Consider the following 22,360-nt stretch of genomic DNA (forward strand, 5'->3'; position numbering starts at 1 on the left):
TTGTGCGATTTCAAGGAGTATCATTCTTGGCTTAAAGCTATCAAAAAAAAATTGTATTATTTCTCTAACTTTGTTGGTTTTGTGGGGATTTTGGTGCTTTCTAAATTTAAGGTTTACTAAATCATTTCTTTAATTTTAATATTTACTTTTACTTTTAATCAGTGTGGCTCTTATCTTTTAAATAATATTCTGTAATAATATATGTACATTTATTTATTCTTGATTTATGATTTTTTTCATCAAGGGGTTACATACATTTTGAGTGTTTTCTTCGTTTTTATTTTTTATGGCAAGGGAACTCTATTAAATTTAAAAAAGAAAAACATGGTTCAATTAAGGAAAATTATAATTTATAGAAGTATATTGTGTCTATATTCTTGAAAAGTAATATTTCTGTTTGAAAATAAATAGCTTATTATTTTTTATTTAAAAATGTTTTTAAGAAATAAATAAGTAAAAATGATTGAAAAATTTTAAAAGAAATATAATTCAATTTGAAATGCCTTTAGTTTTCTCTTCAAAGTTCCTTATGCCTTCATTCTTTCTTCAACTTTTTAAAAAATAATATTATTTTTTATGTACACTTTAACTTTTGTTTTTTTAGCAATTATTTTATATTAAATATTTTATTAACTAGTAAAAAAAACTAAAAAAAAAGGGTTGAAATTGTACAGATTCTGATTCCGTTTTTTGTTTTTTTTTTTCTAATTCAGTTCAATGTGCAAATGGAGTTGCGGATGTGGGTGCGGATGCAGTTGTGGGTGGGGGTGGGTGTGCGGATGTGGGTAGTGCGGTGGTATGGTGCGGGTTATCCGGTTGGGTCAATAGGGTCGCCACACCGGGGTGAGATCGCCCACGTCCTCCTCCCGGGGAGACTCCACCACATCGCCGCTACCGCCACCGCCACCACCAGTCCCTCCTCCTCCGGGCACTACCTGTTGCTCCGTCTGCTGGGGATGCGGATGCTGATGATGCTGCTGCTGCTGGTGATGCTGGTACGGATCCTGGGCGATTTCTATGCTGGATCTGCTGCTCCCGGTGAGGGAGCTAATCGTCAACTGCTCCCCTCCGCCGGCGGCCGTGCCCAGGTACTGTTCCAGCTTCTCGCTGCTGTGCAGGTGCAGGTGGATCTGGTTCTGGTTGACGGTCGAGTAGAGTTGCGGATAGAGCACCACGGGGGGCGGGGGAGGTGGTGGTGGCGCCGCCGCCGTCTGCGGTCCGTACTGTGACGTGGCGGAGCAACTGCCGTACTGGTAGTTCTGATATCCGTTCGACCACGCCTGGTTGTAGCCTCCTCCGTAGTCCAGTTCCGATTTGGAGCCACCGGCATTGCCGACCGCGTTGCCGCCGCCTCCCGTGGCCACGCCACCCGTCCCGGTGGCATAGCCCGCCGTCTGATACGGATCCGTGGCGAAGCCATGTCCGTGCATCTCTGGGAGGACGGCCGGCAGGTGAGCCGCGTAGTTCCCGGCCTCCAGGGAGTTGGTGGCGTCATAGCCGCCGTAGGGATTCATGGCTCCCATGCCCATCCCGACTCCGACACCCATACCCATGCCCACACCCATGGTGGCGCCATTTCCCGTCACCGAGACAGGAGCGGCCGCCGGGGGTGGCGGGGGCGGTGGCAGCGCCATCTGGTGTTGGTGCAGGTGGGCGTGGGGATGAGCGTGCGGATGATGGGCGTGTGGGTGGTGGTGGGCATGGCTGTGGTAGTAGGCCGCCGCAGTGCTGGTCGATCCTGTCCATTCGCCGGCTCCCATCAGGTCGGTTTCTGAAATAAAAAAAAAATTAGTTAATTTATTTTCATTTTTGGATGAACTTAGGTGCTACCTGTGAGAATCGAGGAGCAGGGCGGTGTTTTTAATTAATTAAAAAAAAATAAAATAAAATAAAATATAAAATGAAAAAAAAAATAAAAATAAAATACAATTTTTGGCTTTGCTTAAGTGCCCCCTATGAGAATCGAGGAGGAGGGTGCTGTTCCATATTTTTAATTTTATTTAAAAAAAAAAATTTTAAAAAAAATTAATTATTTTATTTTAATTTTTGGAGGTGCTTAGGTGCAACCTATGAGAATCGAGGAGGAGGGCGCTGTTTTTATTTAATTAAAAAACAACAAAAACAAAAACAATTAAAAAAAAAAAACAAAAAAAAAAAATTAAAAATTTTGAATTTTTAGCTTTGCTTAAGTGCAACCTATGAGAATCGAGGAGGAGGGCGCTGTTTTTAATTAATTTTTATTTTTTGTTTTTTAATGAATATTATTAAGTATTTTTCAGTTTTTCGTTTGTTTTTGATTTCAAACGTAAACAAGCAAGAAGAAGAAGCTGAACAGCAAGAAGAAGAGCACTCGGTATATATGTAAATATATGTTTTTAAAGTTTTATTTTCTATTTCCATGCTTGTTTTTATTTTTAAAATTAATCAATTGTTTGTTTAATTTTCCAATGTATCCTAGCAAGAAGAAGAAGACAAGAAGCAAGAAGAAGAGCAATCCTTATATAAGTAAAAATTATGTTTAATTTAATTATTTTAACATTTCCACTGTTATTTTTGATTTAAAAATTTATATTTTAATACGTTAAGTTATTCTTGTTTTAAATTTTTTATTTTTGAAGTTTTTATCACTAATAATCGAATAAAAAATTAAATAAAATAGAAGAAAGGATTTAAAATTCAGAAAATAATTGCCAGCTGGAGGCCAATTAACCCTCGATTTCCCCCGCCCTAGCAATTAACCCATGGTCGCCCCCAACCACCCGATGGAATTCGCCAAGTTGTCAGACACAAAGGTGGGCGTGGCCGAAAGGATAATTGAAAAAACATCATTTCATATGCATGGCAACAACAAACAAAAACAACAAAAAGCAAAGGCATGTGTGTAATATTTTAACCCTTTCCCCTCCCCCCAACAAGCAATTTCTTGGCAAGAAATTGGGGGTTAAGGGTTAAGGGTTAAGGAAAATATTGGCAAGACGAAGAGAGAAAATTCCATGAGGTGAGTTACCTAAGCAACTCAACAGGACATCGCAGCTTATTGCCCAGCTCCTTGAATATTTTGATTAATTACGCGATAGCCTCCCCCCCTCGCTCCTTTTGGCCAGATGCCCAAACAAGCAGCGACAAAAATGTCGCATAATTAATCAAATTTATTAAGAATCCTCCGATAAACGAGAAAAATATATGCCAAGGTGGGTTATATGGCAAAAATTAAACATAAATAAGCTAAATTGAAGAGACGAAGAATCCTATTCAGGTAGCAAGCTTAGAAAATATTAAGAAGGAAGTAGTTTCCTTAAATCTTTTTAATTGATTCTGGGAATTTAGAAAATAAAAAATATATATATTACATTTTATAAGATAAAAAATAGAAAAGGGTAAGTGAAAAATAGAAAAGTAAAAAGAAAAGGAAAATAGAAAGGGCTAGAATCTACATCAGATATTGCAATTTATGATTGTCTTTATTGTTTTTTATTTAAAAATAAACAAGCTTTCTTTACCCTTTAAATTAATAAATAAAAGTTCAAAGACTCTTATTGTTTTTTGTAGGCTTTTAAATATTTTAATTATTTTCAGATTCAAAAATTTAGAATCAATATTTGCCTTTTATCTAATCTAATTTTATTTTGATAAGTATGGCCTAAACAGAGTATTTTTTCTGGCTTTAAATTTTCAAAATCTAATCATACATGGTCATATTAAAAAAAGTGTGACCCTTTTCCTAAAAATAAAAATGGTTAGAAAAACTTTAATAAACTTTTTAAACAAAAAAAAATAATTAAAAAATAGCTATTTATTGAAAAGGTATTTTTTAAGAAAGTACTTGATATACCAATATTTTGTAGAAAATAATCCCTATATGTGAACAGTACCCCCTTTTAGAGACCTATGGCCCCGCCCACTATTATAAATCATGGGCGTGGCTAGCGGGCAATAATGAAAGGTAGAGGGAAAACTGGTAAGTTGCATGCAACTTTTCACCCGTCACTTATCACATTTTAATGTTTCAATTAAGGCGCAAATTGCGTTGCAACCAACTTGGCTAAAATGGTAATGGAAACAGGCGAGCGCAGAGGTGGGGGGTGGGGAGAGGGGGCATTTAGTGGTAAGGTAGGGCGGTAACAGACCACCGCAAGACCCAAATGAGGTTGCAATGAAGCGAAACGGACAGGATGAAAGCCCAAAGCCCAAAGCCCAGAGCCCAGTTAGCCAAGTTAAGAGAGAGGGGGGCAGAAGCCTTTAAATTAGAAGGGGTCAGTCCAGGGGGGGGCCTTTCCTACCGTATAATTTACTTCAGGCACGTGGAATTATGCGAATTTCTTTGCAGTACCCCCTTCTCCCCATTTTTTGTTGTAACCAGAAAATTGCGTATACGCAACGTGGGCTTCATACTACTAAGTAGTAGTAGGTAATGTGGTTATTCAAAAAAACAAATTCCATCCTGGAAGGCAGCACCAAGGTAACTCTAATGTCTTTACATCTTTGAATTTGCATTCAAAGTCGGCCTGTCTGTGGAGTGGATTGGATTGGAGAATCCCACGGCATCGACCGGATATCTTCGATTTTCGACCATATATCCGCTCACAAATAAAAAAGCCAACAAGGAAAAGGGTTTCAGATGAGAAGCGGATGCAGTCGGATCAATTGAAACCACAAAATGTGATGTGAAATAAGGTGGAGAGTAACTTTGAAGGTGCCAAGTCAAGTGCCAGCTTCTGCAGAGTTCTTGACCGAAAGCGGCAGTATCAGAACCAGATGGTGGCAAGATCTTTACATCATTGTCGTTTAAAGATCTTCAATTTATCGAACTAGGTTTATTTTAAGATGTGACCATATATAGTTATAATATAAAGTGTGACCATTCTAATATAAATCATATAAAGTGTGGCCATTAGCGTTTTTACAAAGAAGAGCGCTTCATCTTTAGGCTTCTCCTAGAAACTAGACTTTGATTCCAAAAATCTATTGAGAATTTCTATTAGGAAAAACTTTCCTTTAAAAAATAAAAATTACCATACTATAAAGTGTGACCATTCTCCTATTAATCAAATAAAGAGTGACCATTAGCGGTTTTATCAAAAAGAGAGCTTCATCTTAAAGCTTCTCCTAGAAACTAGACTTTAATCCAAAAAATCAATTGAAAATAGCTAATAAGAAGCTCCTTTCGTACTCAAGTATTTATTTACCATCCAAATAACCCCCGTATTTTTCTGTCAGTGCAAAACCAAAAGACACAGCTAACTTTTAGGAGGCTTAAAGTAATTTTAATTAAAGTGCCTCTGCCAGAACGCTCTTGGCCCGTTTCGTTTTCAGCCTTTTTGTGTTGTATTGGCAGCAGTTGTTGCTGCTTTTATTGGCCTGAATAATACTGTTTCTTTTTTTAACAACATTTTTTTATAGGTGTTCCCTTTTGTAGTAAGTACTGACTTGGACTTTTTCGGACTGCAAAATGGCGGTAAAAAAAAAAAAAAACAAGTACGATACGAAACGGAAGTGAGTTTGCGGTTTTTTGGGTCTCGGGATTGGGTTTTTTAAAGAGTGGAGCACAGGAGGTGGGTTGTAGACTGACTGCGGCCATTGGTGGTGCCACAAAAAAAACACCAACAACAACAAAGAGAACAACAACACAGTTTACAACACCAGAAGAAGAAAAAAATTAAAAAAAAAAAAACCAAAGTCGGTCTGCCACAGTTGGTTGTTTTATGGGCCAAAAAGATTTCATTTCAAAGATGTGTGTGACATTGTTGTTGTTGCTAGAGTGTTAACCCCCTTAACCCCCTTTTGGGGGTACCCTGCCCAGGGGTGTGGCATGTTGCATCTTGCAGCAGCATCTCGAGTCGAGTGAAGCTGCAACAGCTGCGCAACCGCATTTGGATTGATTTGTGGCGAGAACTTGCCAACCCGCAACTATATATATACGTACGTACTTATTCAACAAAAAATATAAAAAAAAAACCATAAACAAAATTATAATAAAAAAAAACCCGAACTAAGCCCATAAAACCCCCGATAAATTTGCATATTGCACACGCTCCTTATTCCAGAATCTTTCTTTAATGAATTGCAACACGAAGGTGTGAGCTTTGAAACATTCTGCATTTTCTGTCTTTTATTTTTTAGGCTAACTTGCAACATCTGTTGGGGCACATCACTTGCCAGTTGGGGCATCTCCACATCAGACAGCAGCCACAGGTGTCTGTGGTGTCCAGGAACCACAGAAACAATTAGAACGGAATTCCAAGACGTTATTTACGATTTAGATCATGGAGAGTCTTTAATATTTAAATCAGTTTTTTTTTAGGAGTTTTAAAAGGGAAAATTGTTACAAAAAGTGTTTAAAATTCTTCACATATTATTAGATTATTTTTAATTTATAGTCTAAATATTATATCATAAATAAATAAGCAATAGAATTCAAGGCAACTTAAAGCCCAAGTTGCCTAATAATTCTAATCTTTAAAATAAAATAGAATACTTTTAGACACAAACCCCTAAAACAAAACAAATATTTCTCTAAATTATGATCTACAAATTTGCACCTAAAGTCTTTTAAATTTTTAAGTCTTTTGTAATTTTTGGCCTATAAATAATAAATAATTTTTAGCAGCCTGCTCCGTCTGAGCCTCTCACTTATCATCAATTATCATTATGGGCTTAACTATTTTTGGGCCTAACCTTTTTTCTATTTTATTATTATATTTTATTTTCTTTTTTTTTAACTGACTCCTTCACTTTTTAGCCCAGGTTACACTCATTTTATTTTCTTAGCCATAATCTGAACCCGATTTCTTTGAATTTTGCAACGATTTCCGTTGAATTCTGTTCGCTTGCCAGATGACTTGTGGATTTTTTACTTTTTGTTTTTTGTTGCTGCTTAATATTGTGTAAATTAACAGCTTAAGCGCCACATTTAAATATTTATGGCTCAGCAACAACAACAAGAAAGATAAACAACAAAAAAAAGAGAAACAAAATCGCTCTATAGAGGCTTTCGATTCCGATTTGAATTTCTCGCTTTCAATGTTTCGATTCGGGCATTTCCGGTTCCATCTCTTTAAAGTTTAAACAAAAAAAAAAAATAATACAAAAAAAAAGTATTGCATTTGTTGTTGTTGTTACTGTATTTGTTGTTGCTTTTGGCTAATTGAAAGACGTCGGCCAAGTCAACGATGTGTCATTCCCCATTGACAATACATTTCGACCAGGCCCGTTCACAATCAAAGTCAACTGCCCCCTTCCGCCAAATGGGGAAAATAAAAATCCCAAAAAAAAAGAAGAATTAAGGTTATGATTTAAATACTCTAATAAATAAAATTGGAAATTATACATATGTATATTTTTTTTATAAAAATAAAAACAATAAGAAGAGAGTTAGATTTTATAAGAAAAGTATTCTAAGAAAATTCAAGCAAAGGTTTCAAGGGAAGATTTAGATATAATTTATAAAAAAAAATAAATATATATGTTTACATTTAGGCAGAGCTATATGATTAATTCAAAAATCAACACATACTTTGTTTGAATTTTATAATCAAGCAGCTTGAAAAATAGAATTTCTATAAAGAAAATAGAGTTTCTGAAATCCGAAGCAAAACCAAACCTTTCAATTGATTTATTTTGATATTAACTTATTTTTTGCTATAAAAAATAGTTATTAAAAAAAAAGACTTTTTCAAAAATGATGACAAATCTTGTGAAAAACTCTACAGACTCTCTCCAAGAGCAAAAAGACAGCGTAAAAGACACATTTATAAATTAATTAGCATACGCAAAACGCGAAGCGCTTAACTCTGGACTTAACACGGCGATTTGTGGCTCAGATTCGTCTAGTTCCAAACTGGCCACTGACTCATCCGTGACTCAGTCGAGTGCCCCTCCACTACGACACTACCATAACACTCGATCCCCAATAATACGCCTATCGAAGCCAAACATTAAGTTTTTAATAAACTTTTCAAGACAATCGCCGAGGAATGCATGTAAAATTTTCCATTGTCTGGCAGGCAGATCTCATGGCAACCCAAAAATAGCCAACATACATGATAATAGATCGCACATCTATATCAGATATATATTTTATAGATATTATATTAAGTGACAGATGGTGGTGGTGTGAACTGGTTGAAGCCGCGTTTAAAACCGCTCGCGAAACGCGCGTGTCCCCGAAAAGACAAGCCTTCTCTTTCGGGATTTTGGCTAAAATAAAAATAAAAAAAATATAGGAGGTGGTACTGGGTTGATTGGCACTCGTAATGCCGTTCTATAAGCCCCCAAAGGTCTCGCATGTGGTTGCCAAATAGGGGCGTGGCATGTGGTTTACATTTTTTTTTATTTAAGCCAAAATAAATACAAAATATTGTATTAGTCATTTCTAAGATAGATTTCCGGTTTTTATATTAAAAAAATATATAGTTTATAGTTCTTAAAACATACATTTTCAATTATAAATTTTGTTTTTTTTAGTTTTTGTTTTTTTAATTTATATAAATTTTATTGAAATTCCTTTTGGCGCTGAACTATTTTTAAGCTGAGCTGCGTGAAAATAAATAAATTAGCGAGCTTCTGCCAAAAACAAAGCGCTCCATAAAAATACCAAAAATAAATCAAGAGACGAGCAAAGTTAAAGGTGTATGGCAGGTTGATTAACTCAATTAAAACGTTTAGGCAGCCTGGTGCCAGTCAACGAAGCTACACAGACGTCCGGACAAGCGGACAAACGGACAGACGGACAGACGGACACGCGGACAGACGGACAGAGACATCAATCCCCAAGCGTGGCCAGCTTTCATCGCTAACAACTTCATTAAAAGGGCCAAGAACAAAAAGGGTAAGGGGGAAGACTTATAGCGGGTTATACACTAGAATAAAAAAAGTATTTTTAGAAAATTAAATTTGAATTATTTTTAAAATATTTTTCAAAGAAAAAACTCTATTGAATAAGAAACTATATACTTTAATAACTTATTAAATATATGACTTCCTGATTAAATAATAACTAAATAAATTATATTATAATTATTTTAGGCCCTCTTCCCTTAAAAAACCCTATTTTTTTTCAGTGTACTCTTGCACTTACCTTGAATATGCGGCGCATTCGGTTTATAAACCTGGCAATCCGAGTTGATTGTACTATTCGGCGATGAGTAATTGCTGTTCAATTGTTGCACCAGACCAGCTCCCGATCCCCCGACCACGCCTACTGTGCCACCACCGCCTCCGCCAGCGGGACTGACCGCCACGGCTGCTGCGGCCGCCGCCACCGCAGTAGCGGCTGTTGCCGCTGTAGCTGCTGCCGCGGCCGCCGTGGTTACCGCTTTGGTGGTGCGACGCAGTGCCTCCAGCTCGTGGAGCGACTTGGGGAAGCCGTCGATGTAGGGACGCTGGCCCAGGCCCAGGGCACGGTAGTGGGGGCCACCCGTAGGACCTGCAAATGGGGTTAAGGGCAAGGGATTAGCTAAAGGGCTAACATTTTTATTAAATATTTATGTCTTTTAGATTAAACTTATTTTTAACAAATAAATAAATGAATAAGTTGCTGTTTTAAAAACAAAATAAATATATTTTAAGTGGTTTATTTTAATTTTTTACTATTCAATAGGTAAAATTTCAGTGACGAAAAATCTCAAATAGTAAAATGGTCTATTTTATGGACAAATTAAATGGGTTTCTTGTTTCTTTTTCTGTACTAATGCAGTAATTTATATAAAAAAAAACCTTCAGAATCCTGTGAGTTCTATAAAATATATACTTTATAACCTCATTAATGGTAACGAAAATGAACCCCATCTTTATAAAAATCCTCTTAAAGCCGATCACTTAAAAAGCAACTCCATTTTGCCAAGCCAAAAATCATATAATTTTTTGTTATTTATTCAAGAACTGAAGGTAAGCCGGAGGTACACTTTAATTTACATATTTACTTCGTCACTTGTATATATATATTAAAATATATATACGGCAGTATATAATGTTACCTTCTGTACATGCGATTAACGTTGCAGCGAAGACTTAAAAATGCATTAACGAAATATCAAGAGGGAAAAAAAATTAATTCATATGTGCATTACATGAACTAAAAACAAAAAAAAAAGAGAGGCAATCGAGAGGAGAAAAAAAAAGGTTTTCTTTGCAAACCGCAAAATTTTCAGAAACCGTAAGAAGCAGAAGCGTTGCCCCCTTCCCTTTTGGATTTTTTGCCTCAAGAGGCACTCAAGTCAGTCAGTTAAAACCGGCTGCACTTTTCAAACACCTTCCCGAATGACAGAAAGTGCCTGAAAATGGCGGACATTGCCTGTCACACGATCCTGGGGCAGGAAGAGAAAGGATCATGCAGAGTCTACACCATAAAAAAATTATATAAAGAAATAAAAGAATTTTTAAAGAAATATTTCATATTTTGAGGATGAATTTTGACAAATGAGGCATTTTCTAAAGCTTTTAAGTTATTAATTTTGAATAGGCTTAAACCAGTTGGGAATTTTAGGGGTAATCCTTTAAAAAAAATAGTTTTCATTGCAAGATAGTTTAAAATTTGTTTTGAAATTTTATAAGATTTTTATTTTCTGCATTTTTTTATCAAAATTATAGCTTAAAAAGTATAATATTTTTCCTTTTTATATATTTTTCAAAATTTATTTTTATTTATTTATTTACCCCCACATTTTCTCCTCTGTATTGTGTAAAAAAAACAACCTTCTGTTACACTTTGAAGTAAGGATTAGACATTAAAGACGATTATGGCCAATTGAGCAGATCGGCTTAGCTATTGGCCTGGCTTAAACACTTGCTGGCCAAGTGACTACCTCAGGGGATACGTAATACGGACACGGACACGGACACGGATACGGACACTGTAACGGACAAGGACATATGCTATTTGAAAAACCCAAAACGCAGCGGGGGCACAGTGGTGTTGTGCCTCATTGTGTGGCACATTGTGTTGTGAGTAGTCTGTGGCAAGTGATAATTGCTAATTGCCAAAACAATGTAGCCACTTATGTATGTTTGTTATTATTTTTAATCCCTATTTTTGACAAGGGTAGGCATTAATAATTTGCAGAAACAACAATAAGCGCTCAAGATAAGGTTAAAAAATATTATTTAAATATATATTTTTTTTTTAACAATCAAGTAGAACGCTTTGTCATCAAAATAAGTATTTCAACAATGATTGTTCTACAACTTAATGACTAATTAAAATATAAAAATAAATATTTAAATGCTAATAATGACGCACTATTTAAAAATGTTTAAAAAATAACACATTCAGATTTAGATTTAAGAAGCAATTTGTCTTAAGATTTGGCCATAATTCTTAGGATCGGTAGTTACTTACTTGTCTTGGAGCGGGGCTCCCGGGGTCCATCGACGGTCACCTTGATGGCTTTGGCGTAAGTTGCCACCTGGGGCGGACTGGTCGCCACAGTGATGGTCAGCGTGAAGCTCTTCCCTGCAAGAAGCGGACAGTATTAGAGAATTGAGTCGTAAAAGTCACTTGACTGATTTATGCCACAACCTCACTGGGCTTCCGAATCAATTTGCCAACTTCAAATTACCCAAAAAAAAAAGAATACAAGTCTTGAAACAAAATAAGAAGGAACACGCGCCTTTTATAGACTTCCCAGGTCTTAGTCTTGGGTGGAAAGTGTGAGCTTCTTTGTGGTCTTCTTCTCAATGAACTCGGCACCCTTTGAACTAATCATTATGAATTTTGGAACGTGGCATTATTGCATATTACTTATACTTATAGGTAGGAAGGAACTGGAAGAGGACTATATGGACTTATGGACTACTATATACCCGGTACTTAAGAGATACTAAGAGATGTTGAGATCTGGATGTTTTTCTTTTAGATAAATATTTGTAGAATAAAAAGTATGGAGAAAATGGTAATATAATATAGTATAGAGTAATATAATAATACTTAATAAATAATATTTAAAATTTTTATATTTTTTAACTCATTTTTAATCTATTAAGAAGCCAGCTAGACTCAGGAGCTACTGTTTCTAGCTTATTTAAACTAAAAATAAAACCTGCATAAAGTATAGGCTCTCTCCAGGGTATCACCTACTTCTATATACCTCTATTAACCCAAAAAAAAGAGAAAATAATAAACTACTACCCGTCGGTGTAATTTGTTCAAAGTTCGAACCGACTGACATAAATTTGGTTTATCTCGCCTTAATGACTGCCCCGCCAAATTTGCCCATAAAACGAGTAAATGTTGCAACCTGTCTTCCGCCCCGGCCACGCCCCCTTTTCTCGTATTTATTCTTTTGGTTAAAAGGCAACATTGTGGCCAAAACTAAAATGGGCTTGGCCAAAATGTTTACACTCCGTATGGCCATTAAACTAGACACCATTTGAAAGGCTTGCAAAAAAAACTCGAATCGATTTCCAGTATTTTTATTTGTTTTTTTTTTTTTATTTTTATTTTAAATTCTATATTTTTACGGTCTTCTGTCTGGACACACAAATACACACACACACAATTAAACAGACACACACACATCTAAAACCAAAAACAAAGAGAGAATCCAACCAACAAACCGCAGAAACCTCAGTCGCATCCCCATAACCCATCCCCTAACAGCACCCCTCTCACTCACTCACATTCTGGGGGCAAGGTGCAACAGAGATGGCCTCTGTTGGGGGAGGATACGGATATTATCCTCCCACACGTACACAGGTATGTGTCCAGACATCTGGAGCGAGTCCTACTTGATGGAAATTGCATTTAACTTTTAATTAAGAACTGGCCCCGTGGACGGCGAGAAGAGGCGAGGGAATGGGAAATTAGCAATTGTGCGACTGGAAAGGAAACTAAAAACACAAACGGAACACATTTCTTATGGCTTTTAAATGGGAGAATCTTTTGAGGTATTCCGTTTAAAAATCGAACAGAAATTGGCAAAAATATAGACATCTCTCTGGGCTATATGGGGCAAAACCCACTTTTTGAATCGATGAAAATATGAGAAAATATGGGAAAATATGAGAAAAAATTAAAAAAATATTATGCTTTCGGATTTTGATGCAGATCGATGGGGAATATATTCACAAGTCTTTTAAGGTATACCGCTTGAAAATCGGACAGGAATTGGCAAAGATATAGACATCTCTCTGGGCTATATGGGGAAAACGCATTTTTTTAAAATGGCAAAATTTTAGAAAATATCGAAAAAATTTGTTGTTCTCAGATTTTGATGCAGATCGATGGCGAATCGAACCACAAATCTTTTAAGACATTCTGCGGAAGAATCGGATGAGAATTGGCAAAGATATAGACATCTCTCTGGGCAATATGGAGAAAACCCACTTTTTGAAGGGGTCCCCTCAGAATATTTTAGAAAAAATTGAAAAAATATTTTGTTCTCAGATTTTGATGCAGATTGAGGGGGAATCTATCCACAAGTCTTTTAAGGTATTCCGCTGAAGAATCGGACAAGAATTGGCAAAGATATAGCCACCGATCTGGTCCATATAGGGCGAAACCCACTTTTCGAAGGGGTCCCCCCAGAAAATTTTAGAAAAAATCGAAAAAATATTTGACTCTCGGATGTTAATGCAGATCGATGGGGAATCTATCCACGAGTCTTTTAAGGTATTCCGCTGAAGAATCGGCTGAGAATTGGCAAAGATATAGCCACCGATCTGGTCCATATGGGGCGAAACCCACTTTTCGAAAGGGTCCCCCCAGAAAATTTTAGAAAAAATCGAAAAAATATTTTGGTATCGGATTTTAATGCAGATCGATGGGGAATCTATCCACAAGTCTGTAAAGACATTCCTCGGAAGAATCTGATAGGAATTGGCAAAGATTTAGGTACAGTTTGGGTCCCTATGGGAGGGACTCCCCAAAAAAGAAAAGAAAAGCCCCAAAAACTGGCCCAAGCCTCCAGAACCCCCGAAATATACGCCCATTAGGTTCGATATGGACTCGATTAGGCTGAAACTAGATGGGGATAATCAGAGATCTGATGTCTCAATCGGAGGCTCGATTAGAGAAGAAACCACGAACGGAGCAGGCCGAACCGAAATGGGCATCGGTTAGAAAGCGTTTTCGGTTCTCTTTCAAATGTCTCTATTATTATTATTATTAACTGAAATGGGAGCTGTGCGTGTAGTGTTCGCTTGGAGAAGAAAGATCCAAATTAATCAAAGCCGATGGGAAGAAAGAAACCGAGCAGCTCCTTCTCCAGAGATGGGGGTTAGTAATTTTTCAAAAATAGAGCCAGACAAACTGGAGCATCCATCCATCGAGTTGCGTAAAAGTTCGTTAGAGAGTAATTGGAAAACGTTATTGCCCCTTCGCGGGCTCTGGGCTCTTTTGTCTTTTCTTCAGTTTCTATTTTTTTTTTTTTGGCTGAATGATAAAATATATATATAGGACCATGAAAGCCCCGAAAAGGTAATAACCATATAATGGGACATGGACAAGAGACCCCATTCTTTCTCTTTTCTGGAATCCAAATTAGTCATTATCAATATGAACAATAAGGCTCACGCACTCGTCAGTTATTTCTGCTTAAAATAAATCATATTTTGGATCTGAGAACATAGTGTTTCCAGTTCCAGTTCCAGCTCCAGCTTCAGTCCAGGCAATCCCAATGAGACATACTCCCAACACTTCTACAAAATACTGGAATATTCCGATAAAACCCATAACTGTGGGAACTTTATATTATCGGAATATGTATATACACTGGGTGGATTGCATAAAAAAAAGCACTAACCTTATCTATTAAGGGGGTATATTTATAAAGACATTTTTTTTTTTTTGGGCTGGGAACTATGGCATAATATCGTCTCCCAGGGAAGTTATGATTTCTGTTCAAGATATTATTAAATATATTCCCAGAGTGATAGGGAAATTAATATATTCTTTAACTAATAGGTTGGTTATTTTATTTTTAGTTTAGAATTTAAATGTTAAACTTGTTAAATTTCATAACTTTCAAGGAATATGATAACGCAGCTCTTTTATTTATTTTTTTTTATTATTTTCCTTCAAAACAACTCCTTTTTTTAATTCTTTATAAAATAAACCCTTAGAACTCCTTATCTTATTATTATTAACTAAAAACTTGTCTCTAAAAAAAACTCTCCAACTATTAAAAATATTCATCCTATTAACCCAGAGTCCTTTTATTTTTTGCAAACAGGATGCGGCATCCCTCTCCTCCGAACTACTACAGTCTGCAACCACTAAGACGGATCAAGGACTTGTTGAAGTTTATCAGTCATCACCCCCTCCCCTCCCCGAGAGTCAACCCTTTTTCCAAAAAAAAAATAAAAATAAAAATAAATCCTGAAGCGACTTATAAATTCCAGGCTGGCGCGTGTCCTTCATTTGTTTTGTTTTTCCAACAAATTTTAATCCTGGCGAGGATGGCCTGACAAAAGTCAAGTCCTTTGATATGATAGGATATTGTGAGATGCAGGGAGTGAGGGTATTACGATTGTTTATGCTGTTAATTAAAAGGATCTAATGGGGATCAACCCTGGACGAGAAGGACACTAATATTCCATGTCCAGTTCAGATTTCTGGTGATTACAATTTTAAAAAAAATTATAAAATACGCTGACGCATGCCAGGAGCAGGATCATGAGGCGATAAATGGCCACGCCCACTCAATTAATTGCATAAGTTGCCTCCCCGCCCACACAGTCTATATCCTCTCAAAATAATACCCTGTAATAAGTTCAGAGGTCTTCAAAAATATGATTCACTTATTCAAATTAATATTTTTTTGTTTTTTTCAATTTTGGTTTTTTGTTTATAAATAAACTTTTTATTGTTTATGTTTTAGTCATTAAAAAAGTGATAAAAAATCATATTTTAAAGCTGAATAATATTATGACTTTATTTAAAAGGCAGAGTAATACGAGAGTCTTTAGATAAATATTTATTTAAAAATATTTTAAAAAAAATGTATACCATTATGAATTATTAAATTGTTGTTTCCTATATTTCTCATATTTATTCTTCTACCTCAAATCCTTAATTATAATATCTATTAACAATAAAAATAGTAGAAACCTCTGAAAACCTACCATTTCAACTTCCACAACTTTTTTTTAAAGTTATAAATTTTTCTCTTGATTTTGAAGACTCTTTCCTGATTCCAGGATATCCTCAAGTCCATCCTGTAGCCCCAGAGTCCTGCTACAAGTGTCGCTTAATATTTTCCCCTGACGTTCTGATGGTTTGTGCCTTTGGGCTTTTGTTTTTGTTTCAGATACGGATTCGCTTTGTCATCTAATCAGAAATCGCCGCATGATGTCCCGCGATAGCAGAGGTTAAGGGGCGGGAGGGCAAAGGTCAGGGGTCGTGATGGTGTGGTTAGGGGGTGTGGGGGTGGTGGGGGCGTGACCATTATAAGCCAAGTTAAGTGAAGTGAAGTGAAGTTGGTTGCCTGCCGTTGACAATTTGGTCAGCGTTTATGTTCTTACATCATTAGCTTGTTATTTGCATGCCCCTTCTGTAATTATTTTGTGTTTCGTCCTTTTGCGGCACGAGTCCTTAAAATTGGTCAAGAATTCTGCAGGACAGAGAGACATGATGGCTATGATGGCTATGATGAGAGTGGGGGTAGATATGTGGTGGACTCTGGATCAAAAACAGATAGGCAACAGTTGCAGCTAATTAGCCAACTGCTGCTGCTGCAAATTCTATGCAATGTTCTCGGGGACTCCTTCTACATATCCTTCTATATATTATATATCTTCTATATACTCCTATATACTATACATATAATTGTGGGTTCAAATCGATTACCAGAACATTGCGTGTCCCGATCCCAGGGCAGGCATCTCCTCTCCATATACCCTCTCTCCATATGCAAGTTGCAAGTGAGAAGTTGCATGTTGCACGTTGCATGTGGCATGTTTCTGCTCCCCGAGGCCCGAGGCCAGCGCCAACTGCAGCCTAATGTGACGACTGCTGTACCATTGATCTTTTGATCCTTCTTATGGACAGAACAAAAAAATAAAATAAAAAAAAAACTAACTTAAAGGCATTAGAGTCTTCTCGGGGGGCTGGGAACTGCTCTTTATTTTCGGGCTTGTCACTCAATCAGGGCGGAACTTCCGATCTGATAATATAGTTCTTTCTGGCACTTGCACAGCGAGAAAAAGGGGCTTAAAAGGCTTGTGAAAATTATACAAAATCTAAGATAGATAAATATATAAGATAGTATATCCTATAAAAAAATAACAAGCTAAAAAGGAAGGAATTCCTTTAGTTTTTAAGGCCAAGAACTGTTCTTATAAGAGTTTCTCATTTTGTGTTAAAATTTATACATTAAAAAGTATGGAATTTATAAGATTTTAACCTTAATATATTATGTGGAGGCAGAGACTAATTATTAGTAATTAAAGTCTGATTTTTTAGGAAATAAAATAGGTCTAACATTATATATTTTTATAATGTTTATATCTCACATTTTCTATAGAGTTTTTAAGGAGCTTTAAAGATGAATAAAACACTAGAATTCCTTTAACTATCTTTAACCTTCTTTAACCTTAAAGTTGTTAAAAATAATACAAATTTCAGAGTTTTTCTCTCAGTACATTTTAGGCCCAAATTAAGTCAAGAACTTCCGTTTCCCTGAGAAGTTTACAAGCAAATTAGAGGAAAGAATATAAGGATTCTGACAAGAATTGAAAGAGGGATCTTGTTTTCTAAAGGAAGTGACCAAGTTAAGGAATTTTTTACTCAAAAAAATATTAAAGTTAAGCTTTAAATATGATAATATTATCATTTATCATTTTAGAGTCTAAGTTAAAAAATTCAATCGTTTTAAATCCTTTTTTTTTATAAAATCCCTAGGCAATATTTATTTCCTATATCCTTTTAATTGCCAACTAAAAATTAATTTAAGGACTCACCTCTGCCGCTTCTGCCCACGAACCGGAGGTCATTGAACTTGGCCACGTCGTTCTTCATCTGGGCGGTACAGTTGCGGAGTTCGGCGCAGCAGTTCTCGTCGTTCCCGGCCCGGATCGTGACATAGGTGCCATCGCCCACTTCCGCCAGAGCGACGACCTTGAAGGCCAGCGGGAGCGTCTTGTTGGAGCGCCAATGGGAGGGCAGGGCGGAGCACAAGAAGTAAGGATTGCTCGTGCGCACTAAGGAGTCAAAAATATAAAGGATATTAAGGATATAATAGGATAAAAAATAAATTACTAACTAAGATAATGATTGTGATTAAATTATACAATTTAATCGCCATCGAACAGCGTCAGAATATTCAATAATTTATAGTTCATTTTTCAGTTCATAAATATCAATCATCTCTGGTCTGATGTCGGATGTCCTTTGTCCTTTTTGTCCTTTGGCCGCCATCCGGCGGTGCATAATTAATTACTCAATCAAGGGGTTAAAGCCATCACCCGGATGGCATTTGACATTTGACCTGATTGCCTCGAATCAGGAGCCAAAAATGGGGCATTTGAATGATTTATGGATTTCCGTCTAAGCGGATAAGGATGTTAGATATCAGAGATATAGATATATTAAATATTATAATATTTATCTATAAGATACAAGATATTTAAGGACTTGAAGGAGGGGTTAGAAGAACCAGTTTCCTTCTCTAATCACTGATAAGGATATTAGAGAGTTATATTAAATAGTTCCTAGATCTAAAAAATATTAAAATATTTATCCACAAGATTTCAGTTATAAAAGGACATAAAAGAAGGGGTTAATAAACCAGTTTCCTTCACTGATTCTCTGATCATATTTTGAACAAAAAAAAATACAGAAAGGGGAGCGATGAGCTGAGATTTCATTAGCAGCTTTCGCTTTGGGTCATTGATATCACCAATCGACCCGGGGACGGGCAGAAGAAGGCCAGAGCCAGAGCCAGAGGCCGGAGCCAGAGGCCAGGGGCCAGAGACTCGTGCGTCGATATCAATAACAATTATCGATATCAGCTTACGCACATATCCCGACAGCGTCATCCCGCCCGAACCCGGAGGAGGAACCTCCGACTCTTGCAATCCGATCAGGCTTATATATGTATCTCCCTATATTATAATATATATGGATTATGATGATGACGATGATGATGATGATGATGAGGAAGCTCTAGAAGTGCATTGTGCAAGGATGTGGCAAAGAATTTGCGCTTCACCTTTTGGGGATCGGGTTATCCCACAGATGATACTTCTTCGTATGTGAGTATATCTTTTGAAAAAAAAATACACAATCTCAGCCCTGGACACGAGCTAAAAGTGTTGCCTTTTATTCATTTTTTTTAAAAGGGAAGTTGTAGCTTTTTGTGGGAAAATTTTGCTTTATTCTTTGGTTTGAAAAGTTTTTGGGAAGTTAGATGAGAAATGTGTAAAAAAAGGTTTAAAAGGTTAGACAATTTGAAGCAAAAACTGATTTTTCTATATATTTAATTCTATTTTATATTTTAGTTAAATATTTATTATTTAAATTGAATTTAAAGTTCTGAATTATCAATTAAAAGTAAACAAATTGATCAGTTTAAATAGAATTTTAACTTTAATCTAAAAAAAACTAAAAAACTATTTAGTTGCTGAATCATTTTGTTTACAAACTTCCACTTAATTTTAAAATATTTTTGAAAGACTGGAAAAGTCTTGTCTTCAACTGTTAAGTCTTTAAGTCTGTTTTAAAGCTCTCTTTCGAAAAACTGTTTTAAAAAATCTTTAAAAACTATGCATGAATGGAAAACTTAAGCCCTCATCTTTTTTTCAATTTTTTTTTAATTTTTACCTTTGATTTCTCAAAAAGTAACCTCATAACCTTTTTATTATTTTTAAAATTAAAGAAAAATCTTTTTTTTTAAACTTTCTTATTAAATTTTTACTTTTAATTTCTTAACTATTAACCTCTTGACCCTGTTCTCTTTAAACATTCATATTTTTAAACTTTGTTTTTATATTTTGTACTTTTAATTTCTTAATTGTTAACCTCTTGACTTATCCGCAACTCACCCAGTTCCCCCGGATGCTCCTGCTGTCGCTTCATCACCAGCCTCTCCATCCACTTCAGGTCCTGGTGCAGGGCATTGTTGTTGTTGTTGCTGTTCGAGTTGTTGTTGCTATTGGAGTTATTGTTGTTGTTGTTGCCACTGTTGCTAGTTGTACTGCCACTGTGTCCACTATGGGCAGTGCCATTGCTGGCGCCACCTGTTGGCGAGCTGCTGCCCACGCTGGCGCTACTGGAAATGGCCAGGACTTTGGCGGTGGTGCCACCGGCGGAATTGCCACCACTGGCGCCCGTGGCGGCCACCACGGCGGGCACGGCAGTCAGACCCTTGAAATCCCCTGTGCTGGTCCAGCCGTTTCCGGTGGGCGAGGCGGACGACGAGGTGACCATAACGGGCGGATGCGAGGCGGGCGGCGGATGGGCAGTGGCGATGTCACCGGCTGCCGTTGCGGCTGCGGCCGTGGGGGTGGGGGTGCCCGGCGGCGGGTGGTGGTACGAGTACGGATGATGCGGGTGGTAGGCGGCGGCGTGATAGGGGGCGTAGTGATGGTGCAGGTGATGATGGTGATGGCTGCCGTTGCTGCTGCTGATGCTGCCGCCGCCGCTGCTGCCGTTGATGCTGCGAGCCAGGCGGCCGGGACCGGCGATGCTGACGGGCGCCACACTGGTGGTCGTCCAATTAACCGCCGGGATGCTGCCAACCGGGATGATGCTACTCGGATAGGGATCGGATTGGGTACTTGGCCCACTATTCGCAACACTGGTCAGAGTTGCCTCGGTGGCGGCGTCTACCACACCACCCGTATGATCAGCTGGAGGCGTCGCGGCTGCCACCAGGAGATGCAAATGCATTCGTCACCGACGGCAAAATTCAAAGCACTTCGATGATCTCGGACTCACTTTGATCTCGGACCGCCCTTTTGGGTGGGTGTGGGTGTGGGTGTGCGGGTGATTAGCGGCGGGTAGATCCCTTATCACGCACTACTCTCCTCCTCCGCACTCCCCTTTGTTCTTCACTCATCCAAAAAAGTTCTAATCTCTCTTTGAAACCAAAAAAAAAAATACAATATTATTATTATTAATTTTTTGTGATTATCTTTTCATATTTTGTTGGTTTATATTGCTTTTTTCTTGCCAAAATTTATATTTCTTAAAAAAAAAGTCATTTTTCAAATTTTTCAAGTTTCAAGTTTTCAGTATTTTATAAAAAATTGAGCTTTTGTTATTATTATTTTTTCAAAATTAAAAAAAAATAGTTCAGACCATGAAATATAAGATAAATTTTTTGAAATTGTTTTAAGGTTATAACCTTTTCAGAAAACTCATTTTTTGCGAAAACATTTTTGAAAAGTTGAAAGATTTTTAAAAAGTTTTTTTCCTGGCAAGCACTATTTGAAAATAATTAAAAATTTAAATTAAATCTGAGTTTTGGCACTGGGTTTTAATTTTAATTATTTTTGTTTGCCTACTTTGAGGCAACTTAAATTAGTCACAAAAATTAACATTAAAATGTTTTTTATTTTTCTTTTATTATTTTTTAAACATGCTGCCTCCAAATGATATCTGAGCTTTCGTTTGTTATTGTTTTCATTTAAAATTATTGTTTATTTCACTTTAATTCTCCAAAGAAACTAAATATTTATTTCATTTGTTATTTTGAATTTATTTTTTAAAGAACACGGACGAGCCTCCTTTTTTTATTATAGTTTTTGTTTGTAGTCTTTTATTTGTTTATATTTTATTTTAAACTTTTATTCACTTTAGTTTTTAACAAGTTTGTGTTTTTTTAAGTCTTTTGATATTTTGGCGCGTTTTTTGCTGTTGTTTTTTTGCGGTTTTTCTTTAAAACTTACACTCACTTTTTGGTTTGGTTTTTTTGTGTTTTTGCTTCAATGGCAAAACTTAAAAAAAAAGTAAATATATTTAACATAAGGCGCGTAGTTGTTCTCTTTTTTATTTTTTATTCTGGTGGGGCTCTGGAGCTGTTTTTTAGAGCAAAGTAATATGGTGCGCTCGCGGGTTAAACAGTTACTGACACTTCGCCTGCCCACCAGCAGCGACTTAGGCCCCACGACACCCGAACTCCAGCCGAGCGCCAACCGAACGCTCGGTCACCCAGCGCCGAGAGTGCCGACGGCGACACGAAGCCGAGCTTAGGGCCAAAAACAAAACGCACACTAAGCCGCTTCTCTGACGTCTCTAACACTCTCTCTCACCTTGCATTCAGCCGGTGTTGCGCTCTCTTTGCCAGCGCTCGCTCCAATCGGATACGGGCCGGCTTACCGTCATGGCCACGCCCCCCGACTCTGATTGGCTGGTCGGCGGCGCAGGTCAGCCGGTGGTGCTGATGGCACGTGGACGCGGGCGGTGCGATTGGGTGGAGCCAGT

General features: G+C 37.1%; 1 protein-coding gene across 1 annotated transcript; it reads right to left on the reverse strand.

The window, feature by feature from the left end:
* Nucleotides 1-730: 730 nt before the first annotated feature.
* Nucleotides 731-22,122, reverse strand: LOC6504443 (protein lozenge). Its single transcript, XM_001966937.4, has 6 exons — nt 21,832-22,122; nt 19,978-21,013; nt 17,896-18,135; nt 11,336-11,449; nt 9,077-9,424; nt 731-1,771 (listed from the first exon to the last, which is right to left on the reverse strand). The coding sequence occupies exons 2-6, from the start codon at nt 20,822-20,824 to the stop codon at nt 822-824; spliced, it is 2,499 nt and encodes an 832-aa protein (XP_001966973.1). The 5' UTR covers nt 20,825-21,013; nt 21,832-22,122; the 3' UTR covers nt 731-821.
* Nucleotides 22,123-22,360: the final 238 nt, after the last annotated feature.

The sequence above is a fragment of the Drosophila ananassae genome, chromosome XR, assembly GCF_017639315.1.
Source record: "Drosophila ananassae strain 14024-0371.13 chromosome XR, ASM1763931v2, whole genome shotgun sequence".
NCBI lineage: Eukaryota > Metazoa > Arthropoda > Insecta > Diptera > Drosophilidae > Drosophila > Drosophila ananassae.